The following is a 22,659-nucleotide window of genomic DNA, read 5'->3' as shown; positions in this document are numbered from 1 at the left end:
TAGCTAGATACAGTGTACTGATTGGTGTATTTACAATCCCTGAGCTAGACATAAAGGTTCTCCAAGTCCCTACTAGACTCAGGAGCCCAGCTGGCTTCACCTAGTGGGTCCTGCACCTGGGCTGCAGGCAGAGCTGCCCACCAGTCCTGCGCCATGTGCCTGCACTTCTCAGCCCTTGGGAGGTTGATAGGACCAGGCCATGGCACAGGGGGCGGCACTCATCGGGGAGGCTCTGGCCGCATAGGAGCCCACAGCGGGGGAGGGGAGGCCTGGGCATGGCAGGCTGCAGGTCCCAAGCCCCGCCCCGCGGGGAGGCAGCTGAGGCCCGGTGAGAATTCAAGCACAGTGCCAGCAGGCCGGCACTGTGTGGCGCACCCTCTGCAGCTGCTGGCCTGGGTGCTAAACCCCTCACTGCCTGGGGCCGGCAGCACCGGCCAGCCGCTCCAAGTGCAGGGCCCACCTAGCCCAGTCCACCAGGAACTCGCGCTGGCCCACGCCATGTGCAACTCCGGTTCCTGGCCACACCTCTCCCTCCACACCTCCCTGCAAGCAGAGGGAGCCGGCTCTGGCCTTGGCCAGCCCAGAGAGGGGCTCCCACAGTGCCATGGTGGGCTGAAGGGCTCCTCAAGTGCCACCAGAGTGGATGCCAAGGCCAAGGAGGTGCCGAGAGCGAGGGCTTTTAGCATGTTGTCACCTCTCAGTGGCAAGCCTCATGTTCTCTGACCTGGGGTTCTTGGCCTCACAGATTCCAAGGAATGGAATCTTGGGCTATGTGGTGAGTGTTATAGCTCTATTAGAAGCCATGAGTCACAGAAGAGAACCGTGGAACCCAGTGACTAGTGTTCAGCTCAATTAGGACGAACACAGGCACTTAGCCCTGCAGGAACAATGGCAAAACTTTAGCCTGATTGGGAGTGGCAAGGGGTGCCTTTCTGGATCAGGAGCACAGCGGACACCCTACTGGATCCGGAGGGATGGAAGTCAGCGGTGGGTCTGCGATGGCGGCAAACAGCAGTGGTGGACGGCGAGCGAAAGCTCAGCTCAGGCCGTAACAAAACACGGACCAGAAGAGTGCAGTTGCAAGATTCAATAGAGTGAAATAGAATGAAAACAGACGTCCCATATAAGGGGAGGGGACCCAAAGAGGGTTGCCATTGCTGGCTCGAATGCCTGGGTTTATATCCTGATCACTGTCCCTCCGGCTGTGCTCTCAAGCAATAGATGATTGGCTATTTCTTTACCTCCTGTTTTTGCCTAATTAGCATTTTAGTGAGCTCTCTGATTGGTCGGGTGTGGGCTAAGTTGCAAGCCCTGTGTTTAATGGTGGATGCAGTCACCTTCCCAGCTAGGCTTAGGGATTCTTAGTTGGACTAGGAAATCCAGCTAGTCCTGTCTCTCAGTCCCCCTTCTCGATAGGAAAACTCAAGTGCTGTTGGGGAGGTTGGCCAACGACCATTCTAACTGCTTCCTGCTGAATTGGGGCGTAGTAGGGGTTGTGCAGTTGAGATTTCCTCGGGAGGGGTGCCTTCGATGTCATTAACATTGGAGCACGGGCTAGCAGGCTGGTCCAGGGTTCCGCGGTAGATCTTAGTCATGGACTGCATCTGGGGCTCCATTTGAAGAACTATTTGTAGTTCTGCAGCATCGATTCCGGAAGAGACAAACTTAACAAGGAGGTTAAAGATACAGGGATTTAAATGTATGGCCTGCAGTGCAGGGGATTATTTTTTTGGCACACTTTACAGGCCCCCACTATCTGCTTGATACTTTTGAAAAGGCCTGGTCCAGTGAATGATTTGGCCATCTGATGGGTGCTATCAATGCCTAAGTGAAAGTTTTGGTGAAGGGTTTTAAGTAATTTCCATTGGTTAGCTGCAGGCAAAAGTATTTTTCCTTCTTCAATGGCTAGCCATCCTGAGGGGAGGAAACTATGTCCTCATGAGGTTCCCTATTCTATTTCTTTGTCTGAGTACTGGAGCTTGGGTTAGGGCCTTCTTTAGGGCCCAGAAAGCCGCTTCTGCTTCAGGTGTCCATGTTATTAAATGGGTATTGGCTTTCTGAGTTTCCTTAATTAGCGTATATAATGGTCTGGCTATTTCACCGTACCTGGTAATCCATATTCAGCAGAATTCTGTTATGGCAAGGAACCTTCTTAGTTGCTTTAGGGTTTTGGGATGAGGATAAGCCATATAGGCTGGATACGTTCCTCACTGAGGGCCATGGTGCCTTTGGATAATTTTAGCCCTAAGTATTTAACCTGCTGTGAGCAGAGCTGAGCCTTTGGTTTGGAAACCTTGTAGCCACAGGTAGTGAGGAAATTTAAGAGCGCCTGGGTGGGTTGATGGCACAAGGTTTCTGAACAGGTGGCTAAAAGTAAATCATCCACGTACCGAAGGACAAGAGTGTTCAGGTATGAGAACTGGCTCAAGTCTTGGGCTAATGCCTGGCCAAATGGATGGGGGCTATCCTTGAACCCTTGGGGTAAAACGGTCCAGGTGAATTGAGACATTGGGTATGAAGCATCTTCAAAGGCAAACAAGAATTGAGAGGCAGGATGTACAGGGATGCAGAAAATGGCATCCTTAAGGTCCAAGACTGTAAACCACTCTGCTTCCTCTGGTATTTGGGAAAGCAGAATATAAGGGCTAGGTACAGCTGGGTATAGAGGAACAACAGCCTCATTGATAATCTTGAGATATTACACTAACCTCCACTGTCCGTTGGGTTTCTGTACTCCTAAAATTGGAGTATTGCAGGGGCTATTGCATGGTTTTACTAGGCCTTGGGCTTTTAGGTCCTTAACAATCCTTTGGAGTCCTTGTTGGGCCTCGGGTCTGAGGGGATACTGTCTTTGGTAGGGAAAGGAGGCGGAATCCTTTAGTTTAACTTGAGCAGGAAGGGCATTTTTTGCTCATCCATATTGTCCTTCTGTTGCCCAGACTTCAGGATTAATTCCTTCCTCAAGCAGGGGACAACAAACGGGTGTTCCTTCTCCTATGTTCAGGTGTATAATGGCCCCTGCTTTTGCCAGAATGTCTCTCCCTAACAAGGGAGTGGGGCTTTCAGGAGTAATTAGAAAAGCATGTGAAAAGAGTAAAGTTCCCCAATCACAAGTTAATGGCTGGGAGAAGTATCTAGTGACTGGCTATCCTAACACGCCTCGGATAGTGACAGATCTGGAGGACAGTTGTCCGGGACAGCAGAGTAAGACTGAGAAGGCCACACCAGTGTCCAGGAGATGGTTAACCTCCTGGCCCTCAATGCTCAAGCATACCTGGGGCTCTGTGAGGGTGATGGCATGGGCTGACGCTTGCCCCAGGCGCCTTCAGTCCTGCTGCTGGATCATCTGGTTAGTGGCTTCTGACTCAGAGGACCTCCATCCCATGGGGCAGTGGGCCTTCCAGTGATTTTCTTGACATAAGGGGCTTGGATGAGGGGGCGGCTTACTTCTACTTGGACAATCTTTTTTATTTTTATTTATTTATTTATTTATTTTTTTGAGACAGAGTCTCGCTCTGTCGCCTAGGCTGGAGTGCAGTGGCCAGATCTCAGCTCACTGCAAGCTCCGCCTCCTGGGTTCACGCCATTCTCCTGCCTCAGCCTCCCACGTAGCTGGGACTACAGGCGCCCGCCACCTAGCCCGGCTAGTTTTTTATATTTTTTAGTAGAGACGGGGTTTCACCATGTTAGCCAGGATGGACTCGATCTCCTGACCTCGTGATCCGCCCGTCTCGGCCTCCCAAAGTGCTGGGATTACAGGCTTGAGCCACCGTGCCCGGCCCAGACAATCTTTTTTAAAGTGTCTTTGTAGATCGCACTAGAAGCAAGCCCTAGTAGGCATGCGATTTGCCCAGCTTTTCCCTTTTCCAGAGCCTCCAAAGTCCGCTTGCTTGAGGGCCATGACTAAAGCAGTGGCCTTTTTTAAATCTCGTTTGTCCTGTTCCACCTGCTTCTCCTGATCTCTATTATAAAAAACCAAGGTTGCCAAGTTCAATAGGGTTTTTTCTAAGTTTTTCTCCGGGCCTAAGGCGGACTTTTGAAGTTTTTTCTAACGTCTGCAGCTGACTGAGTGATAAACTTATCCTTTAAGATTAGTTGGCCTTCAGGCCGGGTGCGGTGGCTCAAGCCTGTAATCCCAGCACTTTGGGAGGCCAAGACGAGTGGATCACGAGGTCAGGAGATCGAGACCATCCTGGCTAACATGGTGAAACCCCGTCTCTACTAAAAACTACAAAAAACTAGCCGGGCGACGTGGCGGCGCCTGTAGTCCCAGCTACTCGGGAGGCTGAGGCAGGAGAATGGCGTGAACTCGGGAGGCGGAGCTTGTAGTGAGCTGAGATCCGGCTGAGATCCGGCCACAGCACTCCAGCCTGGGTGACAGAGCGAGACTCCGTCTCAAAAAAAAAAAAAAAAAAGATTAGTTGGCCTTCAGTAAAGTCAGGTGACAGGGAGGTATGCTTCCTCAATGCCTCCCTTAGTCTCTCCAGAAAGGCAGTAGGATTTTCTTCCCTTCCCTGTGGTTATAGTGGACATCATTGAATAATTCATAGGCTTCTTCCTACTTTTCCTTAGTCCTTCTAGCACACAGGTTAGCACACGTCTGCGGCACCAATCTCCATGTTCTGATTATGTGTCCCAGTGAGGGTCTACACTGGGAACTGCCTGCTGGCCTGTGGCGAATCGTTCTCTTTCCTCTGTTGTCATCCTATCATTGACCTGACTGAGATACCAGAGATCGCCAAACTCTCGGGCTGCGGTTATGGCGGCGCTTCTCTCATTTGGGGTTAGTGTCTGATTTAGCAGTAACTATCTCTCTCCATGTCAGATCAAAGGATTGTCCTAACCCTTGTAAAACATCAATATAGCCATCAGGGTTATCTGAGAATTTAGCTAGGTCTACTTTAATTTGCTTTAAGTCTGAGAGAGGAAAAGGTACATGCCCTCTAGCTGAGGCAAATTCTCTTCCTCCCACTGCTTGGAGAGGGCATAATCAGGGAATACTGGCACTCTTTGGTTCATCGTCTACCCCTTTGTCTATCTCCTTTTGGACCATTTGGGTTGAAGGGGGGTCCTTATTAGTTGGGGAAGGAGTCAGGGGGATGCTGAGGTAGGGAGGTAGACTCTGAGGGCTTCCTATAGGGCATAAATCACACTTTTTACATAATTGCGAGTTGTCTCTTAATGAAAAGAAAGTTTGTACATATGGCACTTCACTCCATTTGCCTTCTTTTCTACAAAAGAGGTCTAGCTGTAAGATGGTGGTGTAATTTATACTTCCCTCAGGAGGCCGTTTCTCCCCCTTGAAGAGGATATCGTGGCCAGGCGGTACTGCAGAAGAATATGTCGTTTCTTTCTTAGCATCTGAGGGTCAAATTGATCCTAATTCTCCAAAATACATCTGAGGGGCGTTTTTGCCTTGCGGGGGAAACGTCTCCCATCTGAAAATAGAACATAGGGACGCCAGCACCCCAGTCATTTTCTGATGAGCATTAGTCCTAGAACGTCCTCTAAGGGCCTAATGCTTATTCCTTTCCAGGGTGCATAACCACCCATCAACCGCTGCTTATTGGATTAGTTACTCTCACCGATGTAGCAGTCCTGCACCTGTTTTCCCGCCTCTTTTGACCACAAAGAAAGGGTTCTGGGCTGCTGGATTCTAGTGGTCCTTTACCAGCATGCCCAATATTGCCTGTGCGCTCAGGGGTGAGTTCCTTTCCAGGGTGCGTAACCACCCATGGACCTCTGCTTATCCGATTAGTTATGCTTAAGCTGTAGCAGTCCTGCACCTGTTTCCCCGCCTCTCTTGACCACAAAGAAAGGGATCTGGGCTGCTGGATTCTAGCGGTCCTTTACCAGCGTGCCCAACATTGCCTGTGCGCTCAGGGGTGAGTTCCTTTCCAGGGTGCGTAACCACCCATGGACCTCTGTTTATGGGATTAGTTATGCTTAAGCTGTAGCAGTCCTGTACCGCCTCTCTTGACCACAAAGAAAGGGATCTGGGCTGCTGGATTCTAGTGGTCCTTTACCAGCGTGCCCATTATTGCCTGTGCACTCCGGGGTGAGTCCTAGAGCTGGACTGGGCTCCTGAGAATTTCACAACCACCCAGCTGCCCCATCCAAATGCATTCCTATAAACAACAGTTCTTATGCAAATTCGTTTCAGAGACGGTGTAGCTAACCTTTTGAGTCAGGATTGAGATAGTCTTTTTTGATTCTTTAAGGCTTGGCTGAGTGCAAACAGCTCGCACGTCTGAGGAGACCAATTACTAGGCAATTTTTTAACTCTGCTTCCACAGGAGTCTCCATATCAATTACTGAATACCCATTGGGTTTTTTCTCAATCACCTGGGAGGAACCATCTATCATCCTGTCCTGAAGGGAGTTCCTCCTAGGTCTGGTCAGACCTTGTATGGTAATTAAGATTTAAATCCCCTGTTAGGAAATCTGCTTGGTTAAAGATTTTTGATAGGAAAGCTCCGGGTTGTCAGTGGCCTCAGTGTTTTCAGGATACGCCGTTGTTTACACTGACAACAAGGTAGTATTGGAGTGTTATAGGGTCACAGAGAAGACCTTCAATAATTAGTTACAGATTTTAAATTTACCCTGGCTTTTAAAGGAATAGGGCACACTTTTTTACTACTTCTTTTTCTTTCTTTTTCTCTTCAACTCTCTCTTTGTCTCTCCCTCCGTCTCTCTCTCTCCCTCCATCTCTCTCTCGGCCATTACAAACTTGGGGACCCTGGCAAGGGTGGTGGGGAACAGGTCCTACATAACTGCCCATGTCGAGAGCTGTATACCTAAATCGGGAGGGATACCAGGGACAAGACTCCCTGGGTTTATAGTCTAGATGCCCAAGGACACAGCCTAGAGCTTCCTTAGATCCCTTTGGAGATACAACTTGCTAGAGGAAATGAAAGTCTGAACCGTTAGTACCTAGGAGGCAGGCATCAGAGGAAGTAGATTCAGAGGTAAGGAGATTTGGGGGCTACACTTTCAAGAAAGTCGTGGTCAGGACCTAGGAAGTATGGGTCAGAAGGAAAGGTAAGGGCACACGCATGGGCGACTAGTTGGGTAGAGACTTCTGGCTGCGCCATGATCTCAACCAGCCAGAAGTGTTGGGGGTTGTTAGAAAGCCCTTCCCAGATAGCCTCACACGTGAGTCTTAACTCTGGCGGCCACGCTAATCGTTTTTAACTGGCTGACAGGTGCCAGGTATTTTCCTCCAATTCTAAGGAAGGATAGGACAGAATAGCAAGCGAAAGTGGTCCAATATTACTCACCGCTTTGGAGGTCCCTTCGTGGTCGCCAAAATGGTGGCGGGCCTCGTGTTCTCTGACCTGGGGTTCTTGGCCTCGCAGATTCCAAGGAATGGAATCTTAGGTGGTGAATGTTATAGCTCTATTAGAAGCTGTGGGTCGCGGAAGACAACCGTGGAACCCAGTGACTAGTGTTCAGCTCGATTAGGACGAACCCAGGGACTTAGCCATGAAGAAACAATGGCAAGTCCTTAGCCCGATTGGGAGTGGCAAGGGGCGCCTTGCTGGATCAGGAGCACAGCGGACACCCTGTTGGATCTGGAGGGATGGAAGTCAGCGGTGGGTCTGCGATGCCGGCAAACAGCAGTGGTGGACAGCGAGCAAAATTCACTCAGCTCGAGCCATAACAAAACACGGACCAGAAGAGTGCAGTTGCAAGATTTAATACAGTGAAATAGAGTGAAGACACAGCTCCCATATAAAGGGAGGGGACCCAGAGGGGCTTGCCATTGCCAGCTTGAATGCCTGGGTTTATATTCTGATCCTTGTCCCTCCCACTGTGCTTTCAGGCAATAGATGATTGGCTATTTCTTTACCTCCTGTTTTTGCCTAATTAGCATTTTAGTGAGCTCTCTGATTGGTCAGGTGTAGGCTAAGTTGCAAGCCCCATGTTTGAAGGTGGATGCGGTCACCTTCCCAGCTAGGCTTAGGGATTCTTAGTTGGCCTAGGAAATCCAGCTAGTCCTTTCTCTCAACTGGACATAAGGAGACCCTATTCTCTATAAAAATGAGAAGAGGCTGGGCGCTGTGGCTCACGCCTGTAATCCCAGCACTTTGGGAGGTCGAGGCTGGTGGATCACGAGGTCAGGCGATCCAGACCATCCTGGCTACATAGGTGAAACCCCGTCTCTACTAAAAATAAAAAATAAAAAAAAATTAGCCGGGTGTAGTGGCGGGTGCCTGTAGTCCCAGCTACTCGGGAGGCTGAGGCAGGAGAATGGCGTAAGTCCGGGAGGCGGAGCTTGCAGTGAGCTGAGATCCGGCCACTGCACTCCAGCCCGGGCGACAGAGCAAGACTCCGTCTCCCAAAAAAAAAAAAAAAAAAAAAAAAAAATTAAACATAATTACCACATAATCCAGCAATTCCACTTCTGGATATACATGCAAAAGAAAAGAAAACAGCTATTTGTACCATATCCATAGCAGCATTATGCAGAGAAGGAAATTCTATTTATTGGGGTTTTGTGTGTGTGTGTTTTTTTTTTTTAAGACAGGGTCTCACTCCGTCACCCAGGCTGGAGTGCAGTGTTGCAACCATGGCTCACTGCAGTCTTGACCTCTTAGGCTCAAGGGATCCTCTTGCCTCAGCCTCCCAAGTAGCTGGGACTATCAGCACATGCCAACATGCCTGGCTAATTTTTGTCATGTTTTGAGACGGGATCTCACTATGTTGCCAGGGCTGGTCTCAAACTCCTAGGTTCAAGCAATCTTCCCAAATCCAAACTCAGCCTCCCAAAGTGCTGGGATTACAGGCATAAGCCCATAAACCATGATGCCTAGCCAAAAGGAAGGAAATTCTGACTCATGCTACAACATGGATGAACACTGAAGACATGCTATGTGAAATATGCCAGTCACAAAAAAATAAATGTATGATTCCACTTGTATGAGGTGCCTAGAGTAGTCAAATTCAGAGAGACAGGAGGCAGAATGGTGGTTGCAAAGGGCTGGAGGAATGAAGATTTAGTGTTTAATGAGTACAGAGTTTAAGCTTGGGGTGATGAAAAAGTTCTGGAGATGGATGGTGGTGATGACTGAACAATAATATGAATATTTGCAAAGTCACAGAACTGTACACTTTAAAATACTTACAATGATAAACTTTATAATATGAAAATTTTACCATAATAAAACAATTTTAAAGCTATTAAAATATTCCTTCCTTTTCCAACTACAAAAAAGAAAAAAGGTCTAGGCACGGTGGCTCTTGCCTGTAATCCTAGCAATTTGGGAGGCCAAGTGGGAGGATTGCCTGAGCTCAGGAGTTAAGAGATCAGCCTGGGCAACATGGCAAAACACCATCTCTACTAAAAATACAAGAAATTAGCCAGGAGTGGTGGCGGACACCTGTAATTCCAGCTACTCAGGAGGCTGAGGCACAAGAATTGCTTGAACCCAGGAGATGGAGGTTGCAGTGAACCAAGATGGCACCACTGCACTCGAGCCTGGGTGACAGAGAGAGACTCTTCTCCAAAAAAAAAAAAAAAAAATACTGTCTTGGGTGAGAGTTTTAACACATATTGAGTTAGAATTAGATATATACAACAATAATATCAAGTAATGAGGGAGACACATGAAAGTCACCTGAGGTCCTTAGGTTGTCCAGGAGGAGGATAAAAATATTTATTAGTTAACTCTAGACTTCAATAAGAATAGAGAGTGTTTAACTGTCTAACTAGGAGAAGCGGGGAAATGAAATGATTTAAGTTGCTCAATCCCAAAGAAGGGGAAAAGGAGAGAAAAGGGAGGAAAAAAACACAAACACAAGTGAGACAATATGTAGCATATAAAACACACCTTGTCTTTTAACTGGAGCGTTTTGTCCATTGTTTTATATGCTATTAACAAACAAAACAATGAAATTTAAAATATGCAATTTACAATAGACTAAAAGAAACATAAAATATTTACAAATCAAACTTAAGATGAGCAAGACCACAATGGACAAAATTATAAAATCCTATTGGCAAACCTTAAGGAAGACCCACATGGATAGAGAGGTAGACCATGTTCATGAATCAGAAAACTCAATATTGTAAAGATGTAAATTTTCCAAAACTGACTGATAGCTATAATAAATTCCCAAACTATCAAGTGCATCATTGTTGGAATTGACAAGCTGATTTTAAAATTTATATGGGAGAAAAACCTTACATGAAAATACAAAGAGCCAGAATACTCAAGACACTCTCAAAGAAGAAGAATAAGGTGGAAAGGACGTACTTTATCAGATATCAATACATAATTGATAATAATGAAGACAGCTTGATATTGGCACAAGAACAGACAGACTAATGGAACAGAGGAAAGAATCCAGCAACAGATCTACATATATGTGGACATATGACAGAGGTGGCGTTGCAGATGGGCGCAGAAAGTCAGATTATAAATAATGATAGGATAGGTGTGTAATCCTATGGAGAGAAAAAAATAAAAGTGAATCCTTACCTCACACCATATGCGAGAAAACAAATCCAGATGAACTAAAGGCCTAAATATAAAATTAAAATTTATAAGGATATCAGAATATAATCTAAGAGACTGTCTTCATGACCTTGGGGTGGAAAATATTTCAGTGTTTTTTTTGTTTGTTTTTGAGATAGGGTCTCACTCTGTCTCACAGGCTGGAGTGCAGTGGCACAATCACAGCTCACTGTAGCCTTGACCTCCTGGGCTCAAGCAATCCTCTCACCCCAGCAGCCCGAGTAGCTTGGACTACAGGCACGCACCACCATGCCCAGCTAATTTTTCTATTTTTTGTAGAGAGAGTGTTTCGCTATGTTGCCCAGGTTGGTCTCAAACTCCTGAGCTCAAGTGATCCTCCTGCCTCTGCCCCCAAAGTGCCGGGATTACAGGATTACAGGTGTGAGCCACTGTACCCAGCCTGGAAAGGATTTCTTAAGTCACAAAAAGCACTAACCAAAATGAAAACACTGATCAGTTCAATTGCATTAAAGATAAGAACTGGCAGGCACAGTGTCTCATGCCTGTACTTCCAGCACTTTGGGAAGTCAAGATGGGAGGCTCATTGAGCCCAGGAATTTGAGACCAGCTGGGGCATAGTAAGATCCTATCTCTAAAAAAAAAAAAATTAGCTGGGCATGGTGGTGTGTGATTGTAGTTCCAGCTCTTCGGGAGGCTGAGGTGGGAGGACTGTTTAAGCCCAGGAATTAAGGCTGCAATAAGCCGTGATTGTGCCATAACACTCCAGCCTGGGTGACAGAGCAAGACCCTGTCTCAAAAAACCCCAAAAAACAAAAAAGGACATCATAAAGAGTCAAGCCAGAGTTAGAGAAGATATTTGCAATACACATTATGGATAATATCAAGACTATAGGCCAGGCGCGGTGGCTCAAGCCTGTAATCTCAGCACTTTGGGAGGCCGAGACGGGCGGATCACGAGGTCAGGAGATCGAGACCATCCTGGCTAACACGGTGAAACCCCGTCTCTACTAAAAAATACAAAAAACTAGCTGGGTGAGGTGGCGAGTGCCTGTAGTCCCAGCTACTCGGGAGGCTGAGGCAGGAGAATGGCGTAAACCCGGGAGGTGGAACTTGCAGTGAGCTGAGATCCGGCCACTGCACTCCAGCCTGGGTGACAGAGCGAGACTCCGTCTCAAAAAAAAAAAAAAAAAAAAAAAAAAAAAAATCAAGACTATATAAAGAATTATTAGAAAATAATTAATAAGAAAAAATCTGGTAGCTCATGCCTATAATCCCAACTTTGGGAGGCTGAGGCCAGCAGATCGCTTGAGCTCAGGAGTTTGAGAGCAGCCTGGGTAACGTGACAAAACCCGTCTCTACTTAAAAATACAAAAAATTAGCTGGGGTTGGTGGTGTGGGCCTGTGGTCCCAGCTACTTGAGAGGCTGAGGTGAGAGAATCACCTGAGCCTGACTCAAGGCTGCAGTGAGCTGAGATCGCACCACTGCACTCCAGCCAGGGCGACAGAGTGAGACCCTGTCTCAAAAAAATAAATAAATAAAAATAAAAAAGAAGAAGAAAAGAAAAAGACAACATGTTAAAAAATGGGCAAAAGATGATAGACATCAGATGATGGAGACAAAATCAAAATGGTTAATAAAAACATAAAAATATGCTCAATCTCCTTAGTAATTAGCTAAATGCAAATTAAGGCCGTAACTACACCCCACCATATTGGCAAAAGTGAAATGTCTGACAAGGATGGGAAGGCAAGGGAATTCTGTTTTACTGCTGGTGGGCACATAAACTAGAACAATATTTAGAAAGATCCTCATACCCTAGAACCCAGAAGTCATACTCCAGAAGTACAAACCCTAGAAAAATTTGTGCACCACTTGCAAAAAACACACATGCATCAGAGACATGGACAAAATTGTTGCTAGCAGCATTTGTGTAATTACCCCAAACTAGAAACAAACCAACTGTCCAGCTACTGCAGACATGCCCAATCTTTTGGCTTCCATGGACCTCACTGGAAGAACTGTCTTGGGCTACGCATAAAACACACTAACACTAACTATAACTGATGAGCTAAAAAAAAAAAAAAAAAAGCAACAAAAATTTTATAATGTTTTAAGAAAGTTTACAAATTTGTGTTGGGCCACATTCAAAGGCATCCTAGGCTGCATGCACTGGACAAGCTTGACTGACAGTAAAATGAATCTGTGAACTATGATATAGCCAATGGAAGTTTTTAGCAATGAACATGCAACAAACTATACTACACACAGCAACGTGAATAAATCTCACAGACATAATAATGAGCCAAAGAAGTCCGCTGCCAGAACTTGTGTCTGTGTGATTCAAGGGGATAAAGCACAGAAACAGGAAAATACTGCAATGGCTGCATAATTGGGTGTTGAAGACTTTTTAGAAAAACAAGAACGTAAGACTCACATAAGCCAGGGCGGAGAGGCCGGAAGTGACTCTGTGAGGGGAGGGCATTTGGGTGTTGGCAAAACTATTTCCTGACGGAGGCTGCACAGATGTTCACTTCCTAACCGTGTGTTAGGTTGTGCATTTATGTTTTATTCACTTTTCTGTATGTTGTTTTATTCTGCAGGAAACGAATGAAAAAGGGATTCTGCCTCAGCTCTGAGCCCCTCAGAGCGCCGCCACGGATGAAGCTGACGGTAACGCAAGGGCGGCTGTCCAGCAGCCTGGAATGTCTGCGAACTTTCCTAGGGGTCCAAAGGAGGGTAGATGGGTAGGGGTCTGCTCTGTGCCCATCAAATCTCCCTCCAGTGAGAATGGCTGGAAGATGGCTTAAAAGGGATCACCACTTACACACTTCTGAGGTGACGGGGGTTGTCTGTCAAGCATCTTCATGGGGTCACTGCCCCGCTTCCTCAAGGACACGCGTCCTCCTGGCACCGCCCCCTCGGGAGGCAGTCTATTGAGGTGGAGGGAACAGGGCGTGCAGGCAGAGATAGGGCAGGTGTGTGTGCGAGGTGCCCAGCGAGGAGCTTGATACTGCTGGGTCACAGTCAAAGACAAAGGCTGCGACCCTTCCCCCATTCCCCTCCTCTAGAGATGAGCACGGCCCTCCCATGTTCCTGGTGTGACGCTGGTGTCCTAGGCCATCCCTCCAGGGCCTGAATCACCCTCAAAAGCCTCTTCCCTGCTGAGCCTCAATCTGCCTTTCTATTAAATGGCCCCAGTAAGCCCTGCCTGCCTCAGGGCACTGAGCCGCAGGCCCCAGGACCCCTCTCTCCCGATGCCCACCCTCGCCCATCCTGAGGTGCAGGAAGCACCTCCCTGGGGCTGCACTGAGCCCCAACCAGCAGGGGAGCTCCGCACAATGTGGCCCAGAAGCAGCAGTGGGAACCGAGGCTTCTGGTTCTAAAAACATCTTTTCAAGGCTGGGCGCAGTGGCTCGTGCCTGTAATCCCAGCACTTGGGAGGCAGAGGTGGGCAGATCAGTTGAGGTCAGGCATTCAAGACCAGCCTGGCCAACATGGTGAAACCCCGGTTCCACTAAAAATACAAAAATTTGGCAGGCACCTGTAATCCCAGCTACATGGGAGGGTAAGGCGGGAGAACTGATTGAACCCAGGAGACAGAGCTTGCAGTGAGCTGAGATCGCACCAATGCACTCTAACCTGGGCGACAGAGTGAGACTGTCTCAAAAAAAAAAAAAAGAAAAAAAAATATTTTCACAATAAAAGTCTTTATTAACAGAAGGCACGGGGTTCACCACAGTCCTTCGGATGGAACCACAGTAAGAGAAGAAGCATGTTTCATCCTGGCCTCAGGGTGCTTCCCAAAGCCACTGGGGCCATTTTCCCAAGCCCCAGAACTGAGCCCACCTGAAGTCATCTTGAAGGCAGGCAAGTCAGTGAGTCCTCTTGAAGCCTAGGTTTCCCTACCTAAAAGATGAGGAAGCAGGACTGTCCCTAGGGCAGGGCCTAGGCCTCTTGCCAGCCCACCCTCACAGATCCAGAGGGCAAAGCAGGGTGAGGCGGGGCAGTTTCACTCCCCAGTGCTGTGGCCCCCTTGACTGAGTGAAAGCACCCCCAGAGCCCTAACCCTAGCCCTGGGAGCCAGGCAGAGACCCCCACAATGACCATCAGAGGCCATGAGGGGTGGCAGGGAGCCAGGCAGGAGCCAGGGTCTAGGCTCAGAGCAGTGAAGGCTGGATAGGGTCACATGCCAGTTAGTGGCAGAGGTGGGACTTGAACTCAGGCCTCTGTGAGACTTGGTTCTCTCACCTATAAAATGGGTCTAATAGCAACTGCTTCTCCAAGCAAATGATGTCAAGTACCCAGCTCAGCACCTCACAGATGTGCTCAGTAAATGGTAACTCCAACCCTACCCTTATATGTGGAATAGAACATTTACGGCAAGTCTCGGGAGGTCGTGGGAACCCCTCATGGCTCCTTCTTCATGCTGGAGGACCATGGCCTGCCCCTACCCCAGCCCAACACTCTTGCAACTGAGGCCCTAGACCTAGAGCAGCTCACACAGAGGTGGGCAGCTATGCCAGCAGGTGCAGACTCTGGGAGGTGAGACTGGGCCAGGGCCCCAGCTGGGCTTTGGGTAGCCACAGGCCTCAGCTGTCCAGTTGGCCAGAGGGACCTATCACCTGGCTCTGGGCCCCAGGATGCTTTAGCCACTTGAGCCGGCTCCAGGTGGCCATGTAAGTAAGATAAAGCAAAGGTGTCCCGGAGTGCACCACTAGCTCAGCACTCCAGGCACCAGGCTGGAAACCACAAGTCTCACCCAATCCTCCATTTAAAAATTTTACAGGAAGTGGCCGGGCACAGTGGCTCACGCCTGTAATCGCAGCACTTTGGGAGGCTGAGATGGGCGGATCACCTGAGGTCAGTTCGAAACCAGCCTGGCCAACATGATGAAACCCCATCTCTACTAAAAATACAAAAAATTAGCCAGGCATGGTGGCGGGCACCTGGAATCCCAGCTACTCGGGAGGCTGAGGCAGGAAAATCGCTTGAACCAGGGAGGCAGAGGTGGCAGTGAGCCAAGATCACACCACTGCACTCCAGCCTGGGTGACAGGGTGAGACTACATCACAAAAACAAAAACAAAAAATGATAAAATTTTACAGGAAGAGAAACTATGGCCACAGTGGGGAGTGGCATGACTCCCTAAGCGAGTTCAGGTCAGACAGGGCAAAGAATTCTGACCGCAGGGAGGAGGAATGGCTGGTTTTCCAGAGACAGATCAGAACAACAGAAGCTCCCTGTGCCCCAGCCTTGGCTGTGGTGCACTGACCTCTCGCCCCAGGCAGGCTGAAGAGGAAGCCCCTGCAGAGGTGGCCTTGGACACCTGGTTCCTGGAAGCAGCTGGCTGCCGTCATCAGCAGGGCCTGCAGTTCCACCGCACCCTATGGCCCCCTAGGGCCACAGCCTCCCACATCCGCTAACCAGCCTCATCACTTGTTTCCGCCAGCAAACCACAGGTCCCAGAACACACCCCGGGGAAGGGGCCGCAGGACCTTCTCCCCCAGTCAGTCACTGTCAGTGGCACAAGTGCGGACCTCAGTTTAGGTTTCCCTGACATCAAGTGCTAAGAAAAATCACAAGGATCCTAGGGTCCCTGCCAACCCTCGACCTCCCCCAAGTCTGTTTCATTAAAAATCCAGCCTGGAAGGGCCGGGCATGGTGGCTCAGGCCTGTAATCCCAGCACTTTGAGAGGCCGAGGCGGGCGGATCACCAGGTCAGGAGATCGAGACCATCCTGGCTAACACGGTGAAACCCCGTCTCTACTAAAAATACAAAAAATTAGCCGGGCATGGTGGCAGGCGCCTGTAGTCCCAGCTATTCGGGAGACTGAGGCAGGAGAATGGCGTGAACCCAGGAGGCGGAGCTTGCAGTGAGCCGAGATCGCGCCACTGCACTCCAGCCTGGGAGACACAGCGAGACTCTGTCTCAAAAAAAAAAAAAAATCCAGCCTGGAAGGTGTGCCAGGGAGAGTGACCCGCTGGAACTCCATGGCAGAAAGTAAGGGGACCGATTGGGGCTGGGCCTGAGTCAAGTATTGCCTGGAGGACTTGGGCATCTGGGTACCACCGTCCCGACCCACCCTTGGCCTGCTTAGGGTCCACTGTTCCCGTCCCATCATAGCTGTCACTTACTCCAACAAGTATTCCTGAAACCTCTAGTCCCTGCACACCCAGCTGCCCTGGACACTGTGCCATAAGCACCTCATACCCAGCTGTCCCCAGACTGGGCTGCGAACTCAGCCAGGCCAGAGGCCCCTGTCTGGAACGGGACCAGGCATGCAGGAGGTACCCAGTAACTGCTCGCTAATGCAGGGAATGAACCAGCTGTAGCTGCAGGGCCTTCTAGCTCTGAGCAGCACTGCCCTGGCCTGACCCAAGGCAGCAGAACTGCTGCGTGGGGTGTGGGCTCCCAGCCCAGACGGCCCAAGTTTGGGTCCTGATCTGTTACTCGCTGTGCACCCTGGAGAAGTCACTCAGTGACCTGCACCCTGGAAGACAAGACAACCAACTCTTGGGGTTCCTGGGTACTGCTGCAGTCACCACTTGGACATCAGTGTGGGCACCCAGGAAGCTGGTAATCCCCTCCTTCCCAATCAAGCCCCAGCCACCAAGGCAAAGCTCACTGGTGCTTTATTGGAGGCAAAAGCCCCTACTGGAGCCTGTGTCTTAGCGTTCCTCGGGGTCCCAGGGCCAGCCCCGGCCCCCACCCAGCTGCCCTGGCCCTGCCTGGCTCCCAGCCCACTGCGGGGTGGGTGTGATGGGGGGACCACTGTTCTTGTCCTCGGAGCCCAGGCACGACTTGGTCCTGGGTTTCTGGGGTTGGGACAGGGCAAGCTGGTGTGGGGCAAGAGTCCCCTCGTCCTCTGGAGCCTGGAGCCTGGAGCCTGGTCCAGCCTTGGAACCCAGCCTTCTGGATAGACTGGCTGGGTCCTACGAGATGTCCATCGCAGAGGCCCTAGGCAAGCACGGCCTTGCTCCTGCGCACTCTCCCATGTGGGCCCGTGTCCATCTGTGTGGCCCGGGGTCAGGGCCCCTGTGACTGCCTTGGCCTGGCAGCCACACGGGCAGGCATCACCTAGGCCTGGTGTAGCCGTAGGGGTGCCGCAGCAGCAGGCTCTGGTGGCTGGGCAGCACGTGGGTGTGGTAGTGCTCCACCATGCTGCCCACACTCACAAACAGGAGCTCGCCCTCCAGGTAGAACTTAGAGTCCTGTGGGGAAAGAAAGGGGGAGCGTCAGCAGGGCCAAGCCACTCGGCGGCTCTAGGCCTCAGTCTCCCTGTCTGTAACACAAGGCGGCAGCAGCAACAGCGGCATCGCCAGGCCGGCCCCTGGCTGTCGGTGGTGCCCCCAGGGTGGCCTCCGCATCGGGCCCGTGCTCTCCACGTTCCCGCCTCACTTCCCCTCCGTCCCCCGTGTCCAGGAGCCTGCACCCAGAGCACTGCAGACCAGGTCAGGGAATGAACCTAGGGACCGGGCTAGGCCTGTAATCCCAGCACAGTGGGAGGCCGAGGTGGGGGGATTGCTTGAGCCCCAGAATTTGAGACCAGCCTGAGAAAGACAGTGAGACCCTGTCCCCACCTGAGAAAGACAATGAGACCCTGTCCCCGCCTGAGAAAGACAGTGAGACCCCCGTCCCCGCGAAAAGAAAAAGACAAGACAAGCGACCCGGGGTCTGGTGCTGACCACCCGTCCCCACTAGGGTGCGGAGGACAAAGCCAGGCCAGGAGAGGAGGGAGGCTGGGCAGGAGGGGGAGGCTGGTATCCCAGAAGTGCCAGTCTCAGTCTACCTGCTGCCTACGCCCAATCAGGGAGATTCTGCTCTGCCTCTTGCCAGGCCATGCAGCCAGAGTCCCTGTCGCACTGGGAGCCCTCTCACCCCCTCAACCCCTCTCACCCCCTCACCCCTCTCACCCCCCTCACCCCTCTCACCCCCTCACCCTCTCACCCCCTCACCCCCTCACCATCTCCCCTCTCACCCCCTCACCATCTCCCCTCTCACCCCCTCACCCCTCTCACCTGCTCACCATCTCCCCTCTCACCCTCTCACCCCCTCACCCTCTCACCCCCCTCACCATCTCCCCTCTCACCCCCTCGCCCCCTCACCCTCTCACCCCCTCACCATCTCCCCTCTCACCCCCTCACCCCCTCATCCTCTCACCCCCTCACCATCTCTCCCTCTCACCCCCTCACCCTCACCCCCTCACCCTCTCACTCTCTCTCCCTCACCCTCTTACCCTCTCACCCCCTCACCCTCTCACCCTCTCACCCCGTCACCCCTTCACCCCCTCTCCCTCTCACCCCCTCACCATCTCCCCTCTCACCCCCTCACCCCCTCACCATCTCTCCCTCTCACCCCCTCACCCTCTCACTCTCTCTCCCTCACCCTCTCACCCCCTCTCCCTCTCCCTCTTACCCTCTCACCCTCTCACCTTCTCACTCTCTCACCCTCTCACCCCCTCACCATCTCCCCTCTCACCCCCTCACCCCTCTCACCCCCTCAACCTCTCACCCCCTCACCCACTCACCCTCTCACCCCCTTACCATCTCCCCTCTCACCCCCTCACCCCTCTCACCCCCTCACCATCTCCCCTCTCACTCCCTCACCCCCTCACCCTCTCACCCCCTCACCATCTCCCCTCTCACCCCTCACCATCTCTCTCTCATCACCCCCTCAACCTCACCCCCTCACCCTCTCACTCTCTCTCCCTCACCCTCTTACCCTCTCACCCCCTCACCCTCTCACCCTCCACCCCGTCACCCCTTCACCCCCTCTCCACCCTCACCCTCTCACCCCCTCACCATCTCCCCTCTCACCCCCCTCACCCCCTCACCATCTCTCCCTCTCACCCCCTCACCCCCTCACCCTCTCACCCCCCGCACCCTCTCCCTCTCTCTCCTCCCCACCCCTCACCCTCTCACCTCTTCTCCCTCTCCCTCTTCCCTCTCCCCTCGCACCCTCTCACTCTCTCACTCTCTCACTCTCTCCTCTCTCACCCCCTCATCCCCTCACCTCTCACCCCGTCACCCCTTCACCCCCTCTCACCCTCACCCTCTCACCCCCTCACCATCTCCCCTCTCACCCCCCCCTCACCCCCTCACCATCTCTCCCTCTCACCCCCTCACCCTCACCCCCTCACCCTCTCACTCTCTCTCCCTCACCCTCTCACCCTCTCACCCCTTCTCCCTCTCCCTCTTACCCTCTCACCCTCTCACCTTCTCACTCTCTCACTCTCTCACCCCCTCATCCCCTCCCCCCCTCTCCCTCACCCCCGTCACCCCTTCACCCCCTCTCACCCCTCCCCTCTCTCCCATCTCCCCTCTCACCCCCCTCACCATCTCTCCCTCTTACCCCCTCACCCTCTCACCCTCTCTCCCTCTCACCCTCTCATGCCCTCTCCCTCTCCCTCTTACCCTCTCACCCTCTCACGCCCTCTCCCTCTCACGCACTCTCCCTCTCACCCTCTCACCCCCTCACCATCTCCCCTCTCACCCTCTCACCCTCACCCTCTCCCTCTCACCCTCTCACCCTCTCCCTCTCACCCTCTCCCCCTCACCCTCTCACCCTCTCACCTTCTCAAAAATGCGATAGTTCCTCACTTTGTTGGAGGCTTCATCCCACACAACCAGGACCTACAGGAGGGAAGTGGGAGGCTGACAGCTCCTGAGAAACAGTGAGACCAGCCTGGGGAGACCGTGGGCTGGGGATAGCGGGGCAGAACCATCAAGGCTGGGTCCTGTGGACCTCGGGGGGTGGGGAGGGGCTCCAGACCACCTGCACAGGGACAGCGGGGACGACACTGGCAGCCCTCAGAGAGCCTCTGATGAGCAACAGCTCATAACCACCAAAAACCACTCCGACACACCCGGGAGAGCATGGCTCAGTGAGGTCACAACTTCACGCTCGGAGGGACACGGGCAGACCGGGCGTTCCCACTGCCCCATGTGGCCTCCCCCACCCCGGAGCATGAGCCCTACCCTACCCGAGTCCTGGCCCGCACTGGGAGGTGGCCATCATCGCCCCCAATTTGCAGATGGAGATCTATTAGGGAATAGATTAGGGGCTGCTGCTGGGCAGAGAATTTAGCTGAGACACTAAGTGAGAGTCCACAAGGGGAGTGGTCTAGGAACTGGGGAGTCCTGGGCCCGCCCACAGCCGGGGTGTGTGCAGAGCCAGAGAGGCCAACCGCATGGGGCCTTGCGGCGTCTTCCCCTGGTGCCTACCTTCCCCAACTTGGTAGAGGAGTTCCGGATGCAGTACAGTCCATCCTGGGGCTCTCCCCGGGGGCTTGTAGCCTTGAACAGCCTAAAATAAGACAGTCATATTGGCAGGTGAGCCCTTCTCGGGCAGCTTTCACAGGGACCTTCCTGCCCCGCACCCAAGCCCGGCTTTCTGTCCTCTCGCTGTTGTATGTCTCAGGCGCTGAGTGCGTCGGGCTGCAGTGAAGCTGAGGGAAGCAGCCCAGCAGAGCCCGGGCCAGCCAGGGTGCCAGCTGGGCATGAGACATAGCAGGGGGGTCCACTCCTCCGGTTCCTTCTGCACGCAGGACCATGTACTTGTGCCAGCAACTCCCCAACACAGAAGCTAGTGAGAGGGACACAGAAGCAGGAAGCCGGGGCACAGCGGGGGACCCAGGGCATCCAGGGCTTTGTGCTGACCTTTCCACTTCGCACGATTCCGTGGTGTTGATGAAGACAGAGTTGGGCAGTGGCACCTGCAAGAGGCTGACGGTGTCAGTGCCAACGTCGGAGTGATCTACCCGCACCACCACTCCCCGGACGGCGTCCACCCAGTGCCAGGATCTGGGGCTTTGCATGGTGCTGTGTCCCCCCTAGGCTCCCGGGTTCTTGGGGGGTCCTTGCTCAGGATGGTCTGTGAGGGGCCACCCTGGCCTACGGCTCTCCCACCACCTGTCCCTCTGTTGGCCACTGGGACCTGGGCTTGCTGCTCAGCCTTGCCTTCTCATAGTCCTCGTCCGAGTCGTCCCCGCCAGCATCAGCCTGCGAGGGTTGCCGGGGCTTTTCAAAGGAGAAGCTCCTGAAGCTCTGCCCATCAGGAGGCGATCGCCTGGAGGGCCAGCGAGAGGAAGGCAGGACCATTTCACTGTCAGACAAGGGGCCAGCCACCCTCTGCTCCCCTCCCCACTCCCCTCTGTGTGAGGACGGCAAGCTGCCTACTATGGCCCCTGTGACCATAAAAGGCCCAGGACAACAGAGATCTGGGTAGGGCTCGTGCTGACTGCCCTGGGGTAGCAGGAATCGCCTGACACCTGAGTCAGGGGTCAGGGCTGCCACGGATGCTGGTAAGGGGGGCCCAGAGGCCCGAGCTCAGTGTCATCGCACCGTCAACAACTGCTCTGGATGCTCGTGGGGAGGGGAGGTCTGGCCATGGCCAAATCACAGCCCACTCAGAGCCGCAGGGGAGTGGACGATGTGAACCGGATGAACAACGCAATGTGACCCCGAGGGACGCCCATGGCAGAAGCCTGCACGCCTCCCTGTGGCTAGGTGGTCCGCTCAGCAAAGCCTCCTGGGCTCTAGGGAGGATTAACGGGGCCACGCCAGCATGGGCGGCCAGCCTGTGGGTGAGGCTGAGCCCTGGAACCGCTGTCCCCACAGTCATGGAAAACAGTGACTTCCAAACATCTGCACCTCTGCAGCCCTTGGTGAACCAGAACCACGAGTGTGACAAGGGCTGCTCACAGGCACTTCCACGCAGGCAGCAGGCATCTCAGAGGTGTTCACGGAGCCCTGGGAGAAGGGCACTGTGGGCATTCAGGGGTGCGCGTGCAACCAGCACACCCATGTGAAACCTGCCCCTTTGCCTGCCAGGCAAGGCAGGAAACCCACCGGGGGTCCCAGATGCCTCTGACCACACCCATTGGTGTGAGTAACTGTGTGGGAGGGGGCGACAAACTGGTCTCCTGGCACTTCCCAGAAATAAAGCAGAAAGCATTTCAGCCAGACGCGGTGACTCACACCCGTGATTCCAGCACTTTGGGAGGCCGAAGCAGGCGGATCACTTGAGGCCAGGAGTTCAAGACCAACCTGCCAACATAGTGAAACCCTGTCTCTACTAAAAATACAAAAATTAGCCAGGTGTGTTGGCAGGCGCCTGGAGTCCCAGCTACTCAGGAGGCTGAGGCAGGAGAATCACTTGAACCCGGGAGACGGAGG

The 22,659-nt window shown here is 52.4% G+C and overlaps 1 protein-coding gene across 10 annotated transcripts in view; it reads right to left on the bottom strand.

The window, feature by feature from the left end:
* Nucleotides 1-17,097: 17,097 nt before the first annotated feature.
* Nucleotides 17,098-22,659, bottom strand: part of SH3BP2 (SH3 domain binding protein 2) — a 42,361-nt gene continuing 36,799 nt past the window's right edge. For 4 of the 10 annotated variants that reach the window (XM_030919987.1, XM_030919973.1, XM_030919995.1 and 1 more), the window contains 5 exons: nt 21,442-21,550; nt 21,142-21,197; nt 20,707-20,788; nt 20,056-20,115; nt 17,557-17,694 (listed from right to left, as the gene is read on the bottom strand). In XM_030919987.1, the coding sequence (XP_030775847.1) occupies nt 17,557-17,694; nt 20,056-20,115; nt 20,707-20,788; nt 21,142-21,197; nt 21,442-21,550 (445 nt within the window). The other 6 variants (XM_030919992.1, XM_030919958.1, XM_030919964.1 and 3 more) reach the window with 5 other exon arrangements.

The sequence above is a fragment of the Rhinopithecus roxellana genome, chromosome 2 (assembly GCF_007565055.1).
Source record: "Rhinopithecus roxellana isolate Shanxi Qingling chromosome 2, ASM756505v1, whole genome shotgun sequence".
NCBI classification, from domain to species: Eukaryota; Metazoa; Chordata; class Mammalia; order Primates; family Cercopithecidae; genus Rhinopithecus; species Rhinopithecus roxellana.
Note: the sequence above shows the minus strand (reverse complement) of the source record. Positions and strands in the feature narration are given on the sequence as shown.